The 20154-nt window shown below is 34.2% G+C and overlaps 1 protein-coding gene across 3 annotated transcripts in view; it reads left to right on the forward strand.

The window, feature by feature from the left end:
• Nucleotides 1-16375, forward strand: part of LOC145686183 (solute carrier family 35 member F5) — a 48999-nt gene extending 32624 nt beyond the window's left edge. For all 3 annotated transcript variants that reach the window (XM_081759220.1, XM_081759230.1, XM_081759211.1), the window contains exons 9-11: nt 622-781; nt 3343-3588; nt 7642-16375. In XM_081759220.1, the coding sequence (XP_081615346.1) occupies nt 622-781; nt 3343-3588; nt 7642-7711 (476 nt within the window). In that variant the 3' untranslated portion in view covers nt 7712-16375. The remainder of the gene's footprint in view (nt 1-621; nt 782-3342; nt 3589-7641) is intronic.
• Nucleotides 16376-20154: the final 3779 nt, after the last annotated feature.

The following is a 20154-nucleotide window of genomic DNA, read 5'->3' on the forward strand; positions in this document are numbered from 1 at the left end:
CATACTTATACCATGGCGATTTCAAGAAACATTCACATTAATTTTGAGTCCCATAGAAAACATTACGTGTGGTAACCCCGTCGTGAATTATAGCTCACCTTGTATTTAACGTTCACAGGTACTAACAATGCACATTGAACATTAAAATAGTACACGTAAATTAGTAAAAATGTTTTTTGGTCTAAAGTTGAGTGAAGTTATCCGGTTTCCGATTTAATGTAGAATGAAAGACGACTTGTCGGAATGATAGAAGAGGTTGCATAATGGCAACCTATGAAACTATTTGAATAAAGGATTTTCATTAACTTGAGCAACGGAAATAAATTATACACCTAAGATATCAATCATTTTCAAGCAGAGTTAGTTTGACATTGCTTTCGCAATAGTGTGGGTTGTCGTCTGAGCATAGAAAAGGAGAGTAAAAGAAAATTTTAAAAAAGAATAAAATGAAGAAAATATTTATTTACTTATCAGTTATCGATCATATTGAATCCATATTAGCGTTCAATAAAATTTTTTGATGATATCCTGTTGTAAGCTGTGGTACATAAAAGATTGGAACACTTTATTAGTACTTACAGCATTGTATAATTTCCTGTTCTGTTGCTTCATTTTCTGCAGGCTTTGTTGGTCTTTTTAATTTCCTACTACTATGGCCAGCATTTTTCATCTTACATTATGGAAAACTTGAAAACTTCGAGTGGCCAACTCGAAATCAATGGACATTTCTACTAATAAATGGTTTAATAGGCACAGTTTTGTCAGAAGTGTTATGGTTATGGTAAGTAAAACTTCACGTGTTGGCTAATATTAGTCATTATGTTATTTCAAACGTTAAAACTTCGTGACTATTGGCAGTTCAAATGTTTGCAGTTCAGTTTGGTATATATATATATATATATAAAGGACATAATTGAAGGCATTTTAAATTCTGTACTGACGGGAAAACTCTTAGTTCTTAGTGTTCGTTACCAGTAACTTAATACATACAAATAAATATACCATACTGGTCCGAATTTAGTATAATGTTTTAAATATAAATTCTACCAAGGATAGTAAAGAGGATCACGCCTAAAAGTTACAATTTCGACTGTAGTTGTCAACCGCTGGAGATAATTTGCTGGAATCTAATAGCGCGATATGTAGCTTGCAGCCTTCTACAATTGTTCATCTTTTATTCCAATAGTAGAAAATGGGATATGCATAGCCAACGTTAAAGCCACCGTTGAAGATGTTTACGAATTAACTCCATTAACGAACTCACCCGAGATAATCGTTCTAGCTATTGATTGCAACAGACAGAATTTAAAAATTCGCTTTCGCTCAAGAGTTATCGTGTGGAGTAACGTATCTACGTATGTTCTTACCATTACAGTGTGGCCTCGATAAGTCGAAGCTGAAGGGATTATATAAAAATTTGAGTTACCAAAGTGGCCACAACAAAAATTTGAGATATCGAGGTTCAGCGTTCCTCATGAAAAGTGACTATTTATCGTCTATTACTCGAAATTTTATTCCTTCAGCCTCTATAACTGGAAATTGTGAAAGTTCCGTAAATTAAATAAGGTGACTAGTAAAAATAAAATCCTAGCCATGAGTAAAACACAATTACAGTACACATTAGCAACAGTGACAATTACGTAAAAGCATAGAGTTGTATATTTGAGTTATCTAGGTCACATAAAGAGAAAGTCGACTTATAGAGATAAACTTTGACTCGTAGAGGTTCGCTGATACAAAGTTGGAATTAACGAGGTTTTTTAAATATGACTATAAAACCCTTAAAATTCGACTTATCGAGGTTGTAATTTTTAAACATTCGCCTTACAGAGGTTATTTTGACATGAATGTTGTGGAGAATTCAAGGAAATGTGAAAAAATTCTAGTTATCGAGGTCCAAACTGTATTACAATCTTATAAGGCTCGCTTGCGCAATCCTAATAAAAACAGTTTCGTGAAAAAACTTCCTCCTTTTATAATCGCAGTCTAGCCCTTTGCACTTGATAAAAAGTTTAGTTCGTACTATACAGGACTGTACCATCTCTATCTGTCTTGCCGCGAACGTACTTGCCGAGATTCATTAAGATCATATCTATATGGGAAATAAGGAAAAAGAGTTTTAAATTAATAGATTTTCAGAATCTATAATAATTTTGTACCTTACGATGCTATATCAATATCAGAAACTATAATTCGCACTGACAAAGTTGGTACCACGCGTGCTAACATTCGGCTGAATACTGATATTCTTCTTCTTCTTCTTCTTTAGCATCTGTGCCGAAAAGCAATGTTGAAACTATAACGAAATTCCTTGACTTTACAGCCCATCAGACGGCGTTTAGTTGGGCGATTTGTGATCAGTACATCGGCTCCTATCACAGTTATTTCTTGCTTTCTATACAAAAGTTCACAAGCTTTTTAAACTAGCTGCTCAATTTTGCCTTATGATACTGTATCAATACCGACGATCAAAGCTGGGACCACACAGGCTATAACATTTGGCAGAATAATAATAATAATAACGCACACTGCTGCAAATCGACCGAAAATTGAGCCTGGGACTTTGCTAGTAAATGGGTAACAAAAACTGAGATTTCAAGTATATAATGAAATGAAACATTTCTGCACTTCAATAACCTTTATTAAGCAAAATAATAATGATAATCATCATCATCAAATTTTCATGAAGATACGCATTTAGTGTCTTTTAGGAAAGTAAGCATTAAAAAAAAAAACGAATAAAAATGGCTAACAAGAATTTTAAGAATAATTGAAAAAAAAGATTAAAAGATTGCGATCTTGCCTAATAATTAGTTTTGAATCAGAGGACACTTTTGAACGGCCCCTAAATCGAGTTTTCGTATTTTCTACGGAATAAACACATCATACTGAGTTAAGTGATAGTTTGGGTTTGGCTACACTATATTTAGTTTTCCAGATATAAAGCCTACAAGAAGTTTTTTGCCTGAAATAAATTGGATCTTTTGATCCAAAAAGAACAAAATTAATATAAAAATTCACTAATGAACGTCTTATATCTATGGATTGTATTATTTTGACACAAATGTTGAAAATACCAATTGTTATTGTTTGTGTGTAATGCGATGTTTAAATTCATGCTTTATAGACATTTATTTATTTTTTTTTTTTTATGAAAATTTGGACAATATGTATTTTTGCATCAAATGATTAGAATTATTAAGACAAGTTAAAGTTTCAGATGTAATAATCCTCATTTCTTCTTCATTTCATTATGATGAAAAAATATGTATTGATGTATTTGTTGTGACAATTTCTCTTGGTTCTTATTTTAAAGATATGACTTTTTTTTTCCTTTTTCAGGGGATGTTTTTTAACCTCATCGTTAATAGCTACAATTGCTATTGGTTTAACCATCCCAATGTCAATGTTCGCTGACGTACTTTTCAAACATATTCAGTATTCGTGCATGTTTTACTTAGGAACAGTGCCAATGTTCATTGCGTTTTTTGCGGTAACTTTATTGGCACATTATGAAAACTGGGATCCAGTTATGGAAGGTCTGAAGAAAGTGTATGATCTGTCATGTCAGAAGAGACGATTTATCAGGTATGGAGATTTAACTAGGCAGATATATGTAAAATCGGTAAACACGTTTTTTTTTTTTTATCTTTGTAACAAATAGTGTAGCTTAAACTCAATTCTGAACTCATTATAAGGTACAAAAATAGGTTCACTAGCAAATAGGTACAAAATTGCAGTGAAAGTGTAGTAACTATTAAGTAACACACCTGTTATATGCCCTCGAAATCTTAATTGGATTATTATTTTCCTAGTTTAATTTTGGCAAGGAGTCCTGTTGCCTTCGACAGCCGATAGCCAGATACTGGTAAAGAGGTTCGGTTTCACAAGTATTTTTACGTTTTATTCAACGGAAAAAAAAAAGAAAAAAAAAAAAAAACAGAAATTAGCAATGAGTTCTTGAAATCATGGTGATCATTACTCACACTAACTCACAAGTAGCGACACTAAAGTAAACACAATCTAAGATGTTATTTCTTTCGTATTTACACTTCGAAAACTTATTCCTGATTTCACTGTTTTCTGTGAATAAGGACTTACGTTGAATAAAGTTTAAAGTTATTTGAGAAGCGAAATCTTTTCATCAGTATTTGGCTGTCTAAGGCAACAGGATCGGTGTCTGGAACCATATCAATAATATAATAATCCGATTAGGATTCTCAGGGAAAATAAAACGTGGTGAGTGTATGTAAATCTTAAGAAAGCGGTCCAGATTTTGTGTTAAAATACGTAACGAGCCACACAAAAACACGGTAGAAAGCATCACTGTGCCTGAAACTAGTATTTGATTCTAAAAAGTGGTCTCTCAGAAAACAGCAATTCTCCAAGGTGTTAAATTATTTCAGAATGATGATTAAATATATTTTATTGGAGGCATCAAGCTCGTAGTCAGCCATGATCCCTCTTATCTTCTAAATACCTCAAATTCTGGACTAAAACTTGTACATTATTCGTCTTAAAAAGTTTCTGTTGAGTTACGAGTATAGCAATTCTTTGGAAACATGATGATGTTATAATACCACCATTTCAAGAGTGTTCATGTAGAGCATTCATTAACGGAGCAAAGAATAACAGAAAAGCTACTACCTTAAAAACAGGCAACAAAATTGAATCCTTGAAATACGGTATTGCCTCTGGAATCTGAACGCTGCTTTGCAATCCGAACTCCCCAGCATATTATTCTTGTGTTTGTGCGTACGTTTCTCCAGCACTCGAGCTACCCATATGTTTTGTCTTTCGGTTCGTTGTCGGAAGATGTGCTAAAAGTATCTCTTGTGATCTTTGCTGATAATTTTATATTTTTGTGCCTGCTTTAACCGTAAATAATATGACCTTTAATATTTTATCTTAAAATCCAGTGTATTTACTGTTAAAATCATTTGGAGCCTCGAGTTCGTAGGACACAGGAACAGATTAATTGAGTTTCGATTATTTTGAAAGGAAAATATCTTGGAACTCGAATGGAAATCTGGAACATATTAAGTTATTTAAATACTGCTTATTTTAGCTTTGCAACCACGTATAGCTTAAATAAAAAATAAAATCTTGCCGCAACTAACACAGATTAGTAGTAATAAGGGTTTACCCAAGTAGGCTTTGTGTTGGACAAACACTGTGTGCGTGGGTTTTTTCGGGTTCTCCTTTTCTTCCCACTTTCTTTCTTACATCATTTTATTCATTCTCATCATCACTATCTCCTTTAGCGTACTTGGCATAATTGTGAGGATGTAAAACTGAAGTGTTTGCATTGGTTATTTTTTTAAATGTTAGTTGGTTAGTTAACATATTATTTATATCATAGTAACTATGTTGTTTTGGTTTAATGGTTTTTATAAATAGCAGATTCAAGAACAAAGAAAACAAAGCAAGACTGTGTTGTTTACGTACTTGTAAAAGCACTGAATTATGAGCGATAAAGATAGTCACAGTAATAATAATAATAATAATAAAAAAAGATTGAGAGATTAATACTTACCGCAGTATTAATAAAAACTAAGAAACTTTTTGGAGGATGATGTTCCATGTCCTCATTGGGAAGAGAAAAAAATTCCCAAGGGATTTTGTCTAGATTATTTAAATATATTCGTAGACCTACCTCTTATCCTTAGTGATGACTTTCGACATAAAGGCACGCTGATGCTCTTGACAGATTGCACTCTCTGTTCGGGGGTCAGAACCCTGGAGACGAACTTTGCAGCAATGCACTTCGTGTACAAATCACTAACAAAATTACTTGCACTGTTCCATGTGATATATTCACTATTTCAGCAATGTCTTTAATGGTTTTCCTACAATCCTAATGCATGTCTTTGCTCCTAGTTGCAGCGCACGTTTACGCGATTCTATCTATTGGCGGTTTATGGAACTAGTTTCGGAACTTTTTGATCTAATGTGAAAAGTTAGTTACGTCAACCAGGGTTCTGAAATGTTTAGTTTAAGATGTACTAAGCGATTTAGGTACACTGATGATTTGTATGGTGGTGATGATGGTTATTATTATTATTATTATTATTATTATTATTATTATAAATTGGTGACAGTTTTTTTTTCTTCGATGGTGTCAACTTCTTAATTGTCATATCGAATGAAGTTATATCTTGTTTAAAGCGTATAATCTATAGATTCAGAGTATTTGTTGTATAAGTTGATAATGGAGATTGCGGAAATTGATGGTCTCGTAAGTGCAGTACTTTGACAAGAATCAGATAACTGTATCATTCATCACATTAAACATACTTTTAGTTACTTACAAATTAAGAGTCCAGTATAGAATAACTAAACTAAAAATTCAAATGATAAGTGCTGATCTTTTGAGTGAGCTAATGCTAGGATGAGTTGGCAATTTAAGTTTTAATTTCGGGTTAAACTGAATGTAGAATAACTCAACAGTTTGAAGAACGTAGTACGCAGCATTCGAAAGTTTAGGCTGCTAAGTCGTAGTTGATTGTAAGATTGAAGATATGTCCATTGCATCGTATTAATAAATTTGTAAATATTATTAGCTTCCGTAAAGTATAATAATATTAATAGAAAAGTTTTGAGGCAATTATTTATTTATCCACATTTCTGGACATTACCTTCATCTATGGCGTTCGGCGTGTACACTATCCGGGGAAATGGGGAAGGAAGAAGAAAACGGAGAAAGAAGGAAGCGGCCTGGGACATGTATGTTAGGTACAATTTGCTCTCGCCTTCGATGCGAGCGGTCCCGCGTTCGATTCCCGATGGGGTCACTCGGTCGAAAAAGTGTAACACGCTTTTTCAGGCCAGCCACCCTGAATGAGGTTTTCCTGGGTTTTCCTCATTCACACCAGGCAAATGCCGGGGTGGTACCTAACTTATAGGTCCCAGGCCGCTTCCTGCCTTCCCCACTCCTTTCTTCCTTCCCTTTTCCCGGATAGTGTGCTCGCCGAGGGACGTCATCCCTCAAATCGTGAAGGGCTAAATGGCCTTAGATACCGAAAGCCCAGAAATCTAACTTCTAAATCCCATCCCGGCATTTGCCTGATGTGAAGGAGGAAAATCCGCACTCAGGATAACTGCCCTGAAAAAGCTGTTACACCTTTTCGATCGGGAATCGAACCCAGGACCACTCACATCAAAGGCGAGAGCGTTAGCGATTATGCTACACAGGGCCACACAATTATTTATAAAATTGGTTTGATCTATTTTACATATAGGCATAAAGAACATGTGTAATACATGTTCTGAATCTAATGACAAAATATAATTTTATAGAGATACAACTTATTATTTCGATACGACAGTTTGAAGATTAGAGAATCATGTTGAAAATTGTGAACGATTTATTTGGCTCACTGATTGAAAATTATTGACAAAAATCTTAAACTAAATACATCGAGACCTGTGTTAACATAACTTATTATTTATAATCTGCTTATCAAAAATTAATTTCTAGTTTTAGGTTGTGGTTTTGAAACATCCTGTAGATTTCTCAGTAAGTTTCACATACGTTGCTGGACTCGGTATAGGTGTTAAGGTGTTCGAATTTCTGCATTTGATATACTCGAGATATTAGCTGGATATAAAGATTTGACTTTAGTTTTTTAAACTTTTCAGGTTGCCTGAGGCAGACAGTGAACAAACGGAATCACTTATTGGAATCAATTCTGGGGACCATGAAGCATAAACATTTTGATATGTGTATATAAAATATTATATATATATATAATATATATATATAAATGCATTATATGTAAATGAACTAGATGGTGCTTCTCAGCACTTTCTTTGTGTTATTTCCTTATATGAATTAATTCAATTTGGAAAGACTTACAAGTTGCCCTCCAAAGAAGAATATGGAAGTTTTAAGACTGGCAGATGGTGTTTTAGATTGGGTTAGTAGTATGAGCTACATATTCTTTTTAACAGAGACCTTTATTGTGTATATTTCCTTTCTCAAGTACCGTAGGGTTGGTGTCGAATCTTTTTTTGTTATATATATATATACATATATGCATATACGACAAAACCTAATTTATTTAGTCTTTATTGGACGTAGTTTAGCTTATTGAGACTTTATTGGACAATACACTTGAAACAAGTGTAGTGATAGCTGTATTTTATGAGGTAAATGCAGGCAGTATTGTGTACATATATAAAATATACGTTATTTGTTTTCAGGGACATATTTGAGTAGTCACTTTTATAGATGACGATAGAGGGTCAAGTTTGTTCGCTACGGATCGAAACCATTTTTAAACGAATATGATTTTTTTTTTGTACATTATTTACTCTTGTGAAACATCCATATGAGTTATTGTTAATATTTTTGTGTGAAACCTTAACATTTTATTACGTTCATGAAGTTTTGTCATACTTTCTGGTGCAACAAGTCCGAAAAATATTCTAACCAATATATCCACATAAGTTGACAATCTCTTTGGGGAATTTGTATGTGTACGTATATGTACACATGCTGACTTTTTTATATTCTATATTTTCTATGTAGAATGTCAATGAAAGTATTATCAAAGGTTTAATAAGTGAAACTGAAAAGGATGGTTCTCAATACTTTAGATTTTAAAGGGACCACGGCGGCTCAGTGGTAGAGCGTTCACCTCGGGTGCTTGGGGTCCTTGGTTAGATCCTAGCTCGCGCCAAGTGAGCTTTGTGGTGGACAAACACCGTGTACATGGATTTTCACTGGGTTCTCCCGTTTCTTCCCACTTTCTTCATTCCACCGTTTCATTCATTTCTCATCATCACTGTCTCTCTTAGCCTATCCGGCATAACCGTGGGACGTAAAACTTAAATATTTCATTTTTTAGATTTTAACGCTGGATTCAAGGTCTTAGGAATGCTGCTGATTTACGAAGGAGGAAGGTGCAAAGATAATTTTAGAAAATTGTATCTATAAATGAAACGAGGCATTCACCAACATTTAGTTGCGTACGTGTATCCGTGTACCCTTCGTCCTGTGCCCATTACTGCAGTCAATATCAAGGAAAGATATATTGTATCTGGTATATACAGCGTTGGAACTGTTTTTATATTGGCATAATTATTTAAACTTTTCATAGAATACTGGAAGAGGGAATTAGAATGGATACGCATTGGAACGTATGGAGAAAAATCTATATAGAAGCTGTAATACTACACAGATATCAATGGGTATCTTAGTCTCTTGCCTTTACAAGAGGTGCTCAAAAGTGGTTACCGTAAACATATATATACTTCTGATAACAGAAAACTACCGCTTAAGTAACATTGACCAAAATGTCCAGTAAACCACTTGCCATTTCACTTGGTTTCTGAATTCTCTAGAATATACTATTTCCTTTAGAGTTGGTAATAATTTCGGGTTTTAAATCAAAATTTCAGGGAAATTCAAGTGTACTCTTCATTATCCATTATCCTGTCAAACTTCCATTGAGTTAACTTTATTGTGTTTCATTGGTAGTGTGGTTGTGTTTAATCTTGCTGGAAGTGAAATCAGTCATTCCCATAGTAGGTAAGATAGATATGAGTAGTATGTACATGTTGCCAGTAACAATATCTTCGAATGGTACAGTTGATCCTGCTAGGTGCTTCCCTTGTGCACATCATATATGGTACGAAGGAACTTTGTGCAGTTGCGAGTCATCTGGAAAGGTTTGGTTGAATAAACTTTCAATTCTAATTCATTATTTTGTACATAGACATCATTCTCAATTTGAAATACTGTAATAAAATCGTCTGGTAATTCTCGAACAACCATGTTACGATAGCATTTATGTGAGTAATATCTTCAGTAACATCCTATTACTCATTGCTACTGTTGTTCAGCTTTGAAAGAAATCCATAGATAGTATTTTACATTATTTAAAATTTTTTCACCCATTATTATTATTCGCCTTTTGAATCCATTTTTCTTTTATTTCTACCTTTGATAATGACTGCATCGAAGCAGTTTAAACAGTAGAGACCATATTTTTTTCGTTCTACAGAATTGTAAATATTTTACCTTTTTTGATAATTGCTCCTTCCTATTCGTACCGTACTCTTCAACAATCCAGTAGCTGTAGGGAAGATTCGTCGAAGAAGTATCAAACTATCCTAACTACTTGCATACTAAGGGATATAAAGTAAGCCTAGGGTGTGGCACTTACATAGTACCCGAACTGTAAAAACCTTAAATCAGATAGATTTAGTACGAGACTAAAATATCTTGGATTTTTCGGATTATTTGCGAAGATCTTCAGATACAAATTTAAACTCTTACTGAACTTAGGTCAATGTGTACAAAACATACAAGCTATGCCAGTGTCGGAAGGAAAGAGGGGGAACTTGACTGTCACCGAAACTTTCTGACACATAGTAGTTTAAGTGTTTAGACTGCTCATTTCGGAAGAAGAAAGAGTTGACCTCTTAGGCTTTTCCTTGCAAGATACGTATCGCGAATGTTATTTGCATTACTTAGTTCAGGTGTGGATATTCTTTGTAAAACGAAAATGGCGGGGAACTCAGCTTTTCTTGACTATTAAAAGCGAAATTTTAGTTGGCCAGTTCCTTTTGTGAATAGTGCTATCCCTAATCTTAGATTGTGTAATTAATGAATATTGATGGAAAATTTTTTAAACCTAATTCAGTATTTACAAAGAAATGATGTGGTATAATAATAAAAAAGGAAAGAAATGAAGGAAAAATTCTTGGAGATTCGATTCCTGGTTTTAAATTAGCAAATTTTCCTTCACTTTATGGACTCTGTTTGTCTTTCCATACAATTATATGCATTCTTGTCTTGCAGTTACGCTGGAAACAGAAAGAAACCTTAAATTGAACAACTAGTTTTAATATTTCCAAAATAAATGTTCTAAGAGAAAACAAAAGTGCATGTTATGCAAGAGTAAATATATCATAGGTTCATCTAGATACAGTGTGATTTTAAAGTGATGATAGCCATCTTTTTATTTCTCATAAATAACATCAAAAGTGAATACAACGTACTTAATAAACTTGTAATCTCTTAGTTGTGAATGAACATTTGTATGAGTGTATGTATGTATTATAAATGTATATTAGTGAAAAATCATTGTTTATATGTAAATAGAAAAACTGCCTGGAATGTTAGATATAAGCATTTACCGGCAAGAGAAGGAAAAAAGTGACAGCTATATAGATCTGCAGAAAAATGTGTGTTTTTAAAGAACTCTGTCATACATTTTGTTTCTTGTAGATGATGCAGGTGTTGAAATGTCCAAATAAATAGTATACAGGGTTCTAGTCATCGTATTCTACAAATCTCGCAGAAATTTAATAGTTATACATATATGTTCTAGTTTAATAGATTTTCTTCCACTTCGCTAATAGACACTTAATTTCTTGTTAGTTACAATCGTTGGAAATGGATATAAGCAAGAATTACTTATGAAAACTAATAGGCATAGTCGTTATCACAAGCAATTTCAGGTAGGGCCCAGAGAAAGTTGCATGTGTTTTTCCGTATATCTTCTATGAGATAGTTCATAAGGATGAGGTTTGAGCTATGATTACAGAAAGAGAAAATCGGGTGACCCCTAACCTTAAACTTAGAATTAAAAATTCTAACATAATACCCAGTAATTCTTGTGTTAAATGGTATTCATTTTATGGTAGTCGATTTATTTTCTCTTTTCGTCCATCTTTTAACAAGATGCGGGTGCATTATTTCTTACATGTGACATATTAATTACTAATATAGAAATCTACAGATATACAAATTGGGAAAGTTACATCAGTACAGAAAAATATTTTATCTTGCATATAATAATAATAAAAATCTTTCATATTATTATAAAATTGAGAAATAAGTCCAAACAAATAGTCAGTCATTGGAAAACATTTTTAGCTTATCTATTTGATTCATTTACAAAGCTAGCCGGCTTTGCCTCACACCTACGGCGAGGGAAACCGAATTCGATTCGCAGTAGTAGTATAGTTTAGACACCATTCCAAACTGTTCAACTCCATCTCTTATATACCTAAGTGCTAAAAAGTGGTATAAATTCCAAACAGACAAGGAAAATATTTACAATGTTAACAGGCGTCAATGCTATAAGATGAAACTTTTTCTTGTACTATAGAAATTGGAACATTATTGTTTCCTAAGTGAGAAAACCATAATACTCAAGGAAAGTTAACGTCTCTTGTTAAAAACTATTTTCTGCGAACTTCTTTATAAATATTTTAAATGCATTTTACCCCTTGATCACAAAGTCGTAGAAAAAATTTTTAAAAATTGAGGGTTTTCGAAAAAACAAAGGTCAGAGGAAAATGTTTAATGCAAAAGCGCAGTAGACAATCAAATAGGTGAATGGAAAGGAACTTCACAATATACATTCATCACTGTATATCATTTGAATATCAAGATTCATTCGAGACATGAGTGGGATTATCGATCGCGTGTACAATAGGATTCTAGTTGAAAAATATATGGAAAGGACATTTGAATAGACAAAGAAGAGTGTGCAAGCTTGGGAGGGGATCTTACCAATCTGACTGGAGTGGCTTACCTGGGAGTAAAACTCTATCACGAGCACTGTTTTCTGAGTTCGCCACAAAGTTAGTTAGTTTCTGTTTATTTATTCGGAAGATAAAAGTAATTGGTTTCTACAAAGATCAGCTGACGTCTGCCTTCAGAGTTGTGCACGGATATATTAATGTGCAATGATGAAGTGAAGATAAAAGGTCCTAGAGAAGGAAGAATAAACCACCTTAAACAGATTCATAAAATAGCAGCACTAACTCTATGACACATGAAACTCAAAGGTTCAATGCCGCATTCAGATCTCTCCATCGACTTCTGTTCTTAGCCAACTAAATCCAGTTTCTACTTTGTATTCCATATTCTGAGATATCCATCTTAATATTATCCTCCCATCAGTGCCTAGGTCTTTCTAGTAGTCTCTGAAATAGCAGCACTTCACATTTATTATTTCATTTGCAAAACAAAAGAAAGAGAGAGAAAGGATAAAAAACAGAAAAATCCAATGAGAGACATTTTTGCTCTGACAGATGTGTATCTCGACAGGACGCAAAAAGCTATATTGGTGCAGATATATCCACACAATGCTGATAGGCAAGGAAAGTGATCCTTTGCTCGTTTCCGTAGTGAATGCCACTGTTATATCTTGATATGTTTATATTATTGTTATTATATATATTATACATATACTATAATACATATATTATTGTATATGTTGGAGCGTCAGTCGAATCTTCATTACATCTGTATAGTTTACCACTTAAATAACGAAGCATAAAATATAGCAAGTTACAAACAGATGATCTGTAATGACAGAGGAAACGTTCCCGGTGTTTTAAAATCGAACATTGAATGATTTTCGGTAATTCATTATGTAAATTCTAGTATTTACTGAATATATTAGGCTTTTTTAGTTGTTACTTTTATCCTATGAATGTAAATTATAGTACCTCTCTGGGCTAGGAGAGCCGAGTTCGATTTCTGGCGAGGAGCTCACGTGGTTCGGATTCTTAATACAATCTTGTTCGTAGTATCCATTTTTCAGCATACGTTGTTTGTTCTTTAGTTCTAGACAGCATGTTGATTATTTCCGGCTGGCATGGTCGAGCAGTGTAAAATACTGTATTAGGTTGATGATTGCACGTCCTGTCGGTCTCGGTCTCGAATTCCGCTCAGAGTGTTATGTGTTGTTCTTTCACCATTCGTTTCGTTATCCCTCCTCTCCCTTAAACCCTGTTTTCACTTGGACTTGGTCGCACGGCTAATCGACTTTTTGCAGTTGCTTCTAAATTAGATCGACTAGGCCGAATCTGATCATTGGATACTGTTCAGTTAATACAACCGAAACTAAATGGTATTTGTCGACTTTTTCGTGTTTTCTGGTCAATTCGAAATCGACCGTCATTTTCAAAGATGCTTAAAAGGAGAGCTGTTGGAGCAATAGAAAACTATTTATTTTAACAAGCAGAAGTGCTTGTTGTTCGCACGGGAAGAATAATGTTTGTGCAAAATCTTGGAAAGTAAAGAAATACATGAAATCTATAACGATCAACAATGCCTTTGGCATGACTCTTATCGATTCTTGGGCCCGTTGACATGTTCCTACTTCTCACGGGAAGAATACTGTTAATGCAAGAGAATTCAAAGATCTGAAAGATATGCAACCAAGACAAAATCGAAAATGGTTGGGTTGCCTACCACACAGACACTATGGTTCACTGTATAATTTTTGCATAGACATTTTGACTCTCCCAATCCTCTTTTGAGTCGAAAATGGAGAAAAACGACTTGGTGCGCGATTAGATCTGTCGAAGATATACCTGTGTACACAATTCGGTGGCTTCAGATGACTCCTTTCTATAGGAAGATTGATTGCAGACACACACACACACACATTCTTTTATATATTGATATAGAAGACTATTTTAGTTCATAGTTCGGCAATTGTAATTTATGAATTTTCTTCATGACCGCTTCTAGTTCATCTTCCGCAACCGCATTATTCTGGTAAAGGCGCTCTTTGTTTACCATAGATACTCGCATTTCTCATATAATTCTAGGTCTAGAAATAATACCATATAATTACTTCCTAAACACTTGTGACCGGAACTCGTGTTCTACTTTGCTGTCTCCCACCGAACTTTTCCGGTGACAGGTGTTTTCACTAGACGCTGGTCGATTATATCGAATCGACTCCAGAAAATAGAATCTCTTTCAATTTAGTTGATAGTTGATTCATCGCGTTTGATCAGTAGGCAGTTTAATCGAAGTTGCTGTTTACTGCAGTCGACTAAACCGATAGTGACGTTAATTCAACTGATCAGTGGTAGAGTGTTCACCTCTAATGCAGGTGTCCTTGGTTCGATCCTAGCTCGCACCACGTGAACTTTGTGGTGGACAGACACGTGGGCGTGGGTTTTCTGGGGGATCTCCCGTTTTCTCCCACTTTCTTCATTCCATCCTTTCGTTCATTTCTCATCGTCACCGTCTCCTTTAGCCTAGCCGGCATAATCATAGGACGTAAAACTTAAAGATTTCATTTCATTTCATTTTTGTCAATTCAACTGAATCGATCACAAATTAATTAAGAGAAAATGTCTTTTAGGCTATAGAGGAAGATCGTTGTACGTAAAACTCAAAATTAAATCAAATAAACATTACAAGCACAAACTTACATATTACAAATTAACACACACACACACACACAAAAAAAAAAAAATAGTTTGAAGGGCTGTGACTAATGGGTGCTCTGGCTAGAATCAAAGCATGCTGGTTGTCGTGGTAACGAGTAGAAATGGCGTACCACTTTTCCATTATATAGGATTATTCGCTTCGAAAACTTGAAACAAAAGGGCCAAACACTAACTTGTACTCTAAAGTTTAAATGCAGCAGTTTCCCATGACTCAAGTCATGTCAAAACCAAATATCACTAGGAGAAGTGAAAGAAAAATAAAAGTATAAAAGATCTCTCTGCAGTTTGTGGAATACGTGACGGAATACCTAAAATAGTAAAGAAAATGAAGTAGGCGTATGTAAGAATGTTTTTTATCTGTGATTTTTCTCTAGCATTTAAATACTATTTTCAGAAAACATTATTTAAAGAAAACAGTATAAGATGGATTGATTATTACTTTTTTTTTTTTTTTTTTGAGTTTAATCTTCTACATTATTGGCAGTAGTTCCTTAGTTCTAGTCACACGCCTCTTTTAAACAAGAATAAAGTGAGTTTAATGAAAGAGAAAAAAGTAAGTTTTAATTTTTTTTTTCAGTCCATGTTGCAAGTGTTAACGAGTATAAATATATTTTTCCATGTTGTTGTTACCAACTTGTTTATAATATATATAAATATGTATAAGTATCTATAGATATACATAGATATATATATAAATGTATGAGTATGTTGAAATCAGTTATATTGGATTTGGAAATTATTTATTTTATGTTTACACGAAATAATTTCTGATATTTTTCTTTATAATTAAAAAATTAACGTTGTAACTATATATAAATATGTCATCTAAACTGTTATAGTTTTCTTTTTATTTGTCGACTATTGTTTATATATATAAATATATATGTTTATATATCCCCATGTTACGCTATTTAACGTTTTTAAAAGTTATATAGCGTTAAGATTCCAAAGAGTTCTAAAAATTGTCCTTGTTTGCTTTTATCAAGTAATTTATGTGACGTATTCTGTGTTTTAATCATAATTATGCTGTGTTTTGTTACATAATATTATTGAATAGTAAAGGGACACAATTATGCACAATTCTATCGTTAACTATACATACATACATCTATTACTGTAAACTTTCATTTCTATAAAGACTTATTTTACTCACGAATTAGTTCTTTTTTTATACAAGTATTTGCCTCATTTCTGTTTACTCATCTACAGGCTGGACTGCAAGTCACTTAACAGAAGTCCATTTAAAATTAGTTATTTATCAGCTAGAAGGAGATATTTATCCATGGCTTTGGATTCGATATTGTAACAAAAGAAATACTGACCAAAACTGTGCTATCCAAAATTTGTCTGCCATAATTCATTAATAGGTAACCCTCCGATTAACTGGGATAAGACGGAAGTATTTGAGATAGGAGACATGAAATCGACCAATGATAGTTGCTGACAAAATTTAGTTTTCTATTTTTTTTTTTTACCTAAGTTTGTACCACATTCAGGGAGTTGAAAACGGGTATTCATTTATTTTTTAGCCTCGCAGGTTTTGTCGTAGCGGTCATTTTGTATAGGCGCCTGAGCATATTTTGAACTTTTTAGTGCATTCCGTTAAACACTGTAACTTTTTAGTTTTTAAAGATAATGAGTTCAAACCAAAACCATATGAAAGATAATGAAATGAACAATATTCTATGTTGTGTGCACATTGAAACATGGTTCATAACATCGAAAAAAGAAGCTCTGAACATTGAGATTGGAAACCTAGAAATTGCAATTTTGAAATGTACATTTTGAAACGAAGTAAATGAGACTCACCTTCAATTTTTGTGTACAGAGAGACTAGGTATTAGACAATGTGCTAAACAAGTTTTAGATCTGAGAACTATGTACTTGATTTTTTTGGAAATTTTTAAACATTGTGAATTTTCGAAAATCGTGTATTTTCACCATCAAATATCTCAGGAAGGACAGAAGTGAAAAATTTTAAATTTACACAAAATAGACGATAGTCATGCAGTAACAAGTGGGTAAAATTGCATCACTAAGACACGAGTAGTTTCTGAGTTTTAAGGTTTTTCTTCACTGGGACTTAATATTATGAAGCGCCATTGAAGTGAATATGAACTTTGTAGCAAAAGTCAAAATAACACGACAGTAATGTTAAATGGGTAAAGTAGCATAATTTATGAATCATATCTTGTACAAAAAACGAAAGTCGTCTGTTATTTCTTTTCCGCCTAAAGCTCTGCTGTTAAGACATCACTGAGGTAAATAGTTGACTAATTTGTGTACAGAGTTTGGCACTGATATTGAAAGTACGACCTGTAGGAGCTGTGGTCTCTGTGGGTGTGAGTTTCCGGCGAATCTTAGTGATTGGCACCCACACTTTGTCATTCGTAGATAGTTTAAAAGAGGTTCTTGGGTCATGGGGATGGAAAAAAGTGATCAAAATGATCATTATTTTCCTGGCTGATGTCTTCAATTCCCCCAATCCACCATTTTTGTCATAAATATAGGTTACGGTATCATTAGGTGCAAATGACAACATGCTATGTTCTGGAAGTACTGAAGTACTGCAGTCAGTAAATTCATCTGATTGTGAGTATTCATAACATTGATTTGTGTTTTCGTCAGAAGTACAAACCTATGATATGATCAGATATTAATAATTCTTTTACAAGTAGCAAATCTCGAATTTCTTGCTCTTTGACTGCACTTCTGATGAAATATAGATAAACTGTATGCCTGAGATACTATATCAGCACAAACCCTGTACATCTGTTCAGCTTTTAAAATCGCGAATTTCACATCACTGCAACAACTTATAACTCAGAAACTACTCAAGTCTCAGTGATGCAATTTTACTCACATTTTACTGCACAACTATGATCTATTTTGTGCAAATTTAGGATTTTTCACTTCTGTCTTCCCTGAGATATTTGATAGTAAAAAAAACTCGGTTTTCGAATATATATATATATGTGTGTGTACCTTCATTTATGTTCTAGTTCGATTCCCGGCGGGAGCAAATGTGGTTCGGATTCCACGTTAATCAGTAGGTCCACATCTCATATAGCCACGCTGCTGAAAGGGACGTTAATCTAAAATCAACTCAACTCAACTCATTCATGTTCTATAGTATCTGATGCAGGATATGATAGATATCCGAAACTGTAACACATTATAGTTTATAATATAGTGTGTTTTGAAGCTTTGGTCAGTATTTCTTTCATTGGGAAACTACGTAATTGTTGCAAAATATATCATAAACATTAAGTTAGGTTACCTAAACCAAGTGCGTAAACTGTTCTCCATAATTTTCAATGCACTGATTACATCTTTTAATCTCAGAACAACATGCAGTGTTATTACAAATCACTTAGAGAATATTCTGGGAAAAGTCAAGGAAGAGCGGCGTGTCATTAGTCATGACATCGGCAATAATCTAAAAATCCTTTACAGAACTGATAGGTTTTAATGTATCAACCGTATAATCCTGACCTAGCACCTTCAGTATGTAATTTATTTCAGTTTCTGCAGAACTGCGTGAATGGTGTTAAGTTAGGATCTAAAGATGTAAAGAAACCACGTACAAGAATGTCCAATAAGTTATCTACCTAGATAGGAAGGAATGAAGATAGGCTCACCTGATCATCACTGTTTTTCCATGTAGTCCCCATATAGGTCTATGCGCCGTCGCTATTTTGTAGGCAGCAAAGAAATCCCAGAGAAAAAATAGTCTTTGTCATGGCCTGCAAACCACTGGGAAACAGTCTGTTGGACCTCGTTGTCCGACAGGTTCGTCTCCTGTCACCAATTGAGTCAGGAATTTGTCCTTGGGACAGCTGCATCTGACCGGTGCTCCAACTTCTGCAAATCCATTGTTCGCGGCGTCACACAAACATTCACTACGCGCTGTAGCACAAACACTACTCACGTCCACTGCGTTGATCCGACTGTCGTCAAGTTGCGCAGTGGGGTTCCCACAGGGATCCTGGCGTGCGTGTAAGGCGTCAATATGCTCCGACCCTCCCTTCCTGTCTAGGTAGATAACTTATTGGACGCCCCTCGTATTACAGTTTGTTGACCAGGAACCACAGCCGTTCTATAGCGACAGTATGGAGTTACCGGAAAAAATGGCCGAAGTTCATCGAATAAAATGGTGCATATATGGTTTCATAATGTTATTTTCAAATAACAAGAAATTTATTATCAACTTTGACCTCCAGAGACTTAATACTTTTTTCTTTTTTTATAGATAATCTGATATATTATTCAAAACTGAGACCATGGGTGCCCGAAGGGGAGGCCAGGATGGGGCCCGAGCCTTTCTTTGGCTCACGAAAATGTGTTAAATTTCTTAAGATTTTCTTATACAAATAAAAAAATACCAAACGTAATATAGTAACCAGGGATTTGAGCCCCTGTGTGAGACAGATTGTCACGTTATACGAATTGGGAATTGATGTGTTCGAAATTGATACACACATTTATTACTATTATTACTGAACTTCCAAACTTAAGCTATGCGTAAGTTTCGGAAGTCTTATGGAATGTATGTGTCCGTCTGTCTGTCTGTTGACAAGTATCAGAGCAAAAACAAAAAGAGATATCGAGAAGCGGTATTTGACAATCGATTCAGTATCCGAAGAATAAGATCCATCTCCTCCGTTAACCCGTTATTCAAACCAAAGTGATAGTAGAAAAAGATAGCGACTAGCTGTCTCAAGAAAACATATCACCATCTCCATCGCTCTACCAGACCCGAAAATAGTTCAAATTTACTGTTAACTTTCAGTTTAAATATTGATATTCATAGATGGAAAACTGTAACAGACATCGAAAATCATTTATTTGCAATCAATTCAGCGTCTGAAGAATAGATTCTATCTCTTCCGGTAAACCTCTATTCTGACCGGAAGTGGTAGAAATCAACCGTTT

The sequence above is a fragment of the Thermobia domestica genome, chromosome 1 (assembly GCF_964235325.1).
Source record: "Thermobia domestica chromosome 1, izTheDome1.hap1.1, whole genome shotgun sequence".
Classification (NCBI taxonomy): Eukaryota; Metazoa; Arthropoda; class Insecta; order Zygentoma; family Lepismatidae; genus Thermobia; species Thermobia domestica.